Source organism: Rhinolophus sinicus, linkage group LG03 (genome assembly GCF_036562045.2).
Source record: "Rhinolophus sinicus isolate RSC01 linkage group LG03, ASM3656204v1, whole genome shotgun sequence".
Taxonomy (NCBI): Eukaryota; Metazoa; Chordata; class Mammalia; order Chiroptera; family Rhinolophidae; genus Rhinolophus; species Rhinolophus sinicus.
In genome coordinates this window covers 71,738,890-71,745,320 of record NC_133753.1, presented here as the reverse complement: position 1 = coordinate 71,745,320, position 6,431 = coordinate 71,738,890, and the positions used below count along the sequence as shown (strand labels likewise).

At 40.9% G+C, this 6,431-nt stretch overlaps 1 protein-coding gene across 1 annotated transcript; it reads right to left on the bottom strand.

Annotated features, from left to right (window-relative positions):
- Positions 1-1,897: 1,897 nt before the first annotated feature.
- On the bottom strand, positions 1,898-6,082 carry EDDM3B (epididymal protein 3B). Its single transcript, XM_019718480.2, has 2 exons — positions 5,230-6,082; positions 1,898-2,692 (listed from the first exon to the last, which is right to left on the bottom strand). Exon 2 carries the CDS (start codon positions 2,672-2,674, stop codon positions 2,234-2,236), a length of 441 nt encoding a protein of 146 aa, XP_019574039.1. The 5' UTR covers positions 2,675-2,692; positions 5,230-6,082; the 3' UTR covers positions 1,898-2,233.
- Positions 6,083-6,431: the final 349 nt, after the last annotated feature.

Here is a 6,431-nt window from a genome sequence, read left to right as displayed (position 1 = left end):
GTAGCCCATAAAGAAAACCTGCCTTTATGCGGGACCCTGCTTTGTCCCCCGCTTACAAAAGCAGCCAAGCAGAGTCATGCCCCCAGGTCAGTTCCCAGGACCGTCCCCTCCTCTGTGCTGCCTCCCTTGTCTTCGAGCACGTGCTTAATAAATTCTGGGGTTTCCTCTCAATTTCTAAGTTGAAAAACCCAAGAACCCAAACGCTGGTAACACCTGGCACTGTAAATGGCTAGGTATGACTGCTGTTAAGAGAAAAGTGAAGTGATTGATAGGAGATGAGGCTAGAGAGGTGGGAAGAAGTCAGAATATGGAGGAGATTATGTGCTGTGCTAAAGAAAGGTGATATACCTTGTAGGATAAGCACTTAATTTACATAGCAGATCCCAAAATTTGGATGGCAAAATTATGCTGGTGATTTTGAGGATCACAAAAGTTGCAGATAGTTTATCCATTGAAGTTTTTGGTTGCAAGCAACCCAAACTGTTACGGATTCCAGGACCGGAAAGAACCCAAGCGGCACTCAGAGAGCTAGGAAGGTGAACTTTATCATGCCGGCGGGCTCAGCCTAAAATAGACCACCCTAAAATATGACTGTAGGAGACCAAAACATGTCACCCCAAAATATGCCACTACATTTTGAAGCAGCATTTATCAAGTGAAAAACAACAACCGATATTCTCCATATGTAAATTGATCATTGGTGAAGAACTACTGGTTTAACACCAATCGCTTAAGAGTTTGGTTGGTACACGTCATCATCTCTCAGGTGTCTGCTCATCCCCAGGTGCACTAAAAGATTGCAAAGTTGAGGAGCTGCCCTTGGAACCTGATGACCAAGTTAGAATCATTGGCTACTCATTGAGGCCTGAGTTATAGGAAGGTGGGCAGTCACTTAATTGAACATGTTGATACCATGGCCTTTTCTCTAATTGTTTCAAGGCTGGAGTCATTCAACAGTGCAGGAGACTGAACACAGGTACTGTACTTAATGTTTGGTATTTCTCCTCCCCATACCTGCCCTAGGCAAAATTATATAAAGTGAGTATTTCTCTTACTCTGTATCTGTCTCCCCCATTTAGCAAACAGAATTCTAATGGACTCTACTTGTGTCCTCAACATTTCCTCCTCCATTACTTCCTCTTTTTTCCAACAGAATTTAAGTCTTAAGCCCCATTCTTCAAGAGGTACATTTTAAAGTCCTCCAACCCTACCCTATTTCTCTCCCAAGTGAAACTGATTATTATCAGATAAACTCAGTTGTGCTAATATCTTTTACGTAATATATTATTCCTCAGGAAACGTAATGCCTTAACCCATCTAAAATGCATTAGTCTCCTTAGAAACATTCTTAACAAATGAGTCCAGGAGGGATCTGTGTTGTTCTGTGGCTAGTGGAGAAGGTCCTTTATAATTCTGGGAACTCAGAGCTTTCATACAGATGACAGCCTACTGTATTTTCACATTAGAAATCTCTATCTTCTGGAGGCAGGGAGAGATGATTAATGGGTACTCATAATGTTGGTTTTTATCAAAGTCAAAATTAAAGCACCAAGCCAAATGACGGGAAAGGAAGAAAAATGTTGACTGAGCACCTACTATGAGCCAGGACCATGCTACATGTTTTATACCCAATCAGCTCTGCCAATGGCCCCCAATCTGGGTGGAACTCAGCACGTCAACACAATCAATGCCTAGGTAACAGCTGTTCCCCAGCTTAGCACATAAACATTTACACTCTCATCATACATAAGCATATTACACACATATAGCACACACCTTAAACCTATACATGGCACAAATTACATCTAAGCATAATCTATATCATACAGACCTCTAACACTTATACCAATCACGCAGCACATACTCTACACGTATAACATGATAAATGTCACACACATTGGAATAATATAATTTATTTAGGGAAGGGAAAATCATTCAGCATTGATAGGCATAAGGAGTCAATATCAGGAAAATTTCTGACTTAGTCAAAAAGAGATGACATATGAGCTGAATCTTTAAAAAAAAAAAAAGTAGGAATAAATCAGGTAAACAAGGACAGAAGGGTATTCCAGCCAGAGACCCAACAAGAAACAAAGTGATACATAACTCTAGTTGGGAAACATTGACACATAAATGCAAAGTGAGGAGTAGCAATGGTTATTGATGTAGGCAGGGGCCATCACTTGGGAAACACTAAACACTCTACTAAAACCTGGTGGTGTGGGTAGACTTTCTAGTTGCTGATAACCTCTAATAACCGGATGTCCTCTATGCTATCAACAAACCCATTCATGCCACAATGGAATTCAATGTAACTGTAGCTCCTGTGCTCTTTGTAGCTCTTTTTGTTATTCCCCAGGTAGCACTTGAGTATTTTGAAGGGATACTGGGCCCACATATACACATTCCTATAGCGATCCCTCCAGTTCCTGAGGCATATATGCTCGATTTTGTGCCATAAGGTATAGATGAAGATGTGATAGTTCTTGTCTTTTGGAGCTTCTCTTTCCCGCATGAGATCATTGCATCTGTACTCACTGAATTCCAAGCTTGAGCTCAGGTGGTGCTGTTTCATGAAGTCCCTCCAGGAAAGGTTCTGGCTTTGGAAAAGGAGCCCACATAGGGTGAGCAGCAGGATCAAGAGAGGGCCTAGGACTTTTAGAGAGGATGACATCTCAGTCACCAGGGCCACCTGTGGGTCCACAGGGAAGAGAGAGGAAAGCATTATTGCACCATTGTCCTAGATGCTGAGCTCCATCTTAAAATTCCTTTTTCTGCCAATGTAGACACTTGGACCTAATTTTACCATTTGGTTCCCAGACTAGCAGATAAGTCTCATTAGACAATAAAACTTATAATAACTGAAAATATGCTAGAGCCCAAGTGAGACAAGTGCAAAATTGTAAAATATAGATGAAGTTTATTATGAGAATTCCCAACCTCTCCAGGCTGCCCTTTTTTCTACCCATACTGAGGAGCCAATCACCCTCCAGCAAGCTCTGTTTTACAGTCCCTGTCAGTTCTCAGAAAAGCCTGTGTCCATGTGTCCGAAAGAGAATGGCATTTTAATGGTATCTGTGAAGCAGAAAGGGTTGTCACCTTTTAAGAGAATGTAGAAGATGAGTCAAGACTTGGGAGATATTTCCTAAGCAGAAAGACTTTGGTTCCCTGAAATCCTAGGCTGCAATTAAACTGACTCTGCCAATGATACTTATCTAATCTTGACTTCCTTAAACATTTCCCCAAAGCCTGTTTGAAATATGTCTCTTGTGACCACCCACTTTCCTTCTCAGAAATCATTTCCCTAATTACCATCATGATAAATGATCTTGATTTGTCATTAAGAATACCATTATAAAGTGCCACTGGGAATGACGTTGTATTGTAGTTCAGCTCTTCGTCTTCTTAAGGGAAAGAATTCAGTCAAGAGACAATTTTTTTTGTGCAGCATAGGATAGCAAGAAGTTTATTAGTACAAGAAATCACACTCCGAGACATGGGGTGGTCAGAACCACGAGAGGGAAGCAGTCGCACCTTACAAGGTATAAATGTTACTGCTATGAGTAGAATTGCCTCCCCTTCTCCCCTCTCTTATCTTTTGCCCCCTGAGCTGCCTAGTCCTCCCTTCTCTGGCATTTAGCAATGCACTGGGTTGATTCAGAAGTATGTGGAAGCCTGGAATTCTGCTGGGCACCTATTATGCAAGGGGTCTTGACTCAGTAGGAGTTGCAGCAAGGGGCTTTCTAAGCGGGCTAAGTCTCTCCTCCTGCTCATTTCTATTTACCTACCCTATCAAAAGGAACGCGTTTTGAAATATTCTTCTAATCAATCAAGGTACCAAGATCGAAACTGCCCTCACAGGACCTACACTTGTCAAAATCAAGGCCTAGAGATGTTTGAAAAGGTCTTCCCTTTAAACCAGCTCTCTGTCTTCTGTTACCTTGAGGAGTATACCTGGCCCTACAGAACCTCTAACCTTGTAAGCGTGAAATGCTGTTTCCCTACCTCTGACTTAGGCTAAGTAGCTTCTGCTATAGGTATGCTAATTAACTAGAGGAATTCTGCTTGAGGCTTGGGTATTTTCCTTGAGTATTCTGTAGAATAGCCCCTTGTCAGAGGGGCCTCTCCTGAAGAGGAGGGGAGTGTACAGAACAATGACTGTTTATTAAAGATTTGCAGGAGCCTCAGGGCTGAACTCAGATCAGTGGGGGTCAATAGACCAACTGGGAACAAAGAGATTTGGAGGTTTCATGCTCTTCTTTGGCACCTGGCTGTCTAGAGCCCTCATCTGCCTCTTGCCCCTTCCCTGGACATAGAGGATGAACTGGAGGTGCTATTAAGATGGATTTGAAGAACCACTGAGAGCTCCCATGTTCTCTGACAGTGCCTTCTCAAGTAACAAACCTTTCTTTATTCAAACTGATCTATTGAATATTGGCATTTTGAAGCGTCGGCCACAAGAACCTTGAACAGGTAACAACTTGATTCTCAACTCTCTCAGCATTGGTGCTCTGAAATGTGCCTAACAATAGCTCCCTTAGACCTGTGAGAGTCAAATGAGATTCGTATGAGAGCATGTCTGAGGGTATGAAGTGCTTTATCAGGCACAGAACAAGGGGTAGGCACTTTATCTTTTGTGGCACCTTATCCCTAGCTCAGACGGCCTAAACAGGATAAGAAGACCAGGATTCAAGCTGCTTCAACGTATTATGCTTTGAAAGATTAGGGAAGAACGGGTGTGAGGTGGGGGGAGGTGGTATCAGTGAGATTAATGCTGAGTTGAATTCAGGTCTTTGTTTCCTACAAGTTGGATCAGTTTCCATTCTTAACCCTTTTGCTGTGATGTTTGGATATATCCAAATGAATATTTCCATCCACTGACTGCAGATGGAAACTTCCAGAAAGTAAATTTAGGAAAGCAGATGTATATTTTTCTATATTTTTGCATTTTTCATTTTATACATAAAAATGTCATTTATATACAAAGCAGCTCAAATTGTTATTATTAATGCATAAAATAAGTCAAAATATCAACTTATTGTTTTTTTTGTGTGAATTTCTGACACATTTTGTAAAAAGAACTTGAAATCAATTAATGCAAAAAAGAGTTAACTCTGTAATCTAGAAGTTCAATCATGCCCCTCCCAGTGTTCCTGGGCCTTTTCCCACAAGCGTCCTCAGCATAAACCTTTCTAATTCTGACTGACCCTATTCAGATCTAGTACTCACGTCACTGGTCGTAGTGGGGATTGGTAGTGTGTGGATCTGAAGAGTACAGAGTCTGTGTTCTTCCCCTTTTCATAGAGCCAAGAAGTCTGCAGCAGTGAAGAAAGGAACAGATGTGGGAGGTACAGCACTCCCACAGGGTGGTTGGGGAGAGGGGACAGGCTGACTGTGTGAACCCGTTTTTATATCTTTTCATCTAGAATACTCAGGTCCACTCTGAGAATAGCCTGGAGCAGAGGTGTCAGATTTCAAAGACTGACTTCTGGGGAAGTCATAATGCATAAAATAAGGCCCTGGGAACAGGTGTTGAAGAATAAAATCCTACCAAGGAAGTTTGAAAATCTAATTGGCTTTATTAAGCAATTCATGAATCAGGCAATATGCCATCTAGCAACCAGAAGGGTGCTCCTATGAGTTGTACAAAATGGAAGGTTTTTATAGGCAAAAAAAGGGTGGGACTAAGTTCAAAGAGTGAATAATTTCAAGCCAAGACACCTTCTTTTCGGGGAAGGGAAAGGGTCTTATCAGGTAGATTACCTCATTAGTGTCGATCAGGAAATTCCAGACTGGTTGAATGTTCCACTTGTAGGAGAGGTTGAAACTGACGTTCCATTAATGATTAAGTTTTATTTTCGTGCTGTGGCTTAGCAAAAGTGACTCAGATTTTACTTATGATTTTTCGTGTTTAGGATTTTGTGACTTTATGATGGTGCGAAAGCGATCTGCATTCAGTAGAAACTGGTGGGGCTAAGTTATGATGTTCAATAGTGTTAAAAAAAGAGACAGCTGTCAAAAATGGAGTCACTTTTGGTGACCATGTGAGGTGATAGATATGATAATTAGTTTGATTGTAGTGATTATTTTACAATGCATATCTATGCTAAATCAGGTTGTACATTTTAAATATAAACTATATATACATATGACCCGGTATTTATTATATTATATATTATATTATACTTACACTAAAATAAGACCGGGTCTTATATTAATTTTTGCTCCAAAAGATGCAGTGGAGCTGATTGTCCGGCTAGGTCTTATTTTCAGGGAAACACAGTATACGCTGTAATTCAAATATTTTCAGTTTAGTTCTTTCACACACACACACACACACACACACTCACAAACATACTTTCCTTCTTTAGCTGCTAGCATCTCTGTTGACAATTTATTTCTAAATATTCAAAAGGAGAAGGGAGGGCTGT

What these genes read in the sequence shown, in the direction of transcription:
- EDDM3B (XM_019718480.2), bottom strand. Translation starts at nt 2,674, where the DNA reads ATGTCATCCTCTCTAAAAGTCCTAGGCCCTCTCTTGATCCTGCTGCTC.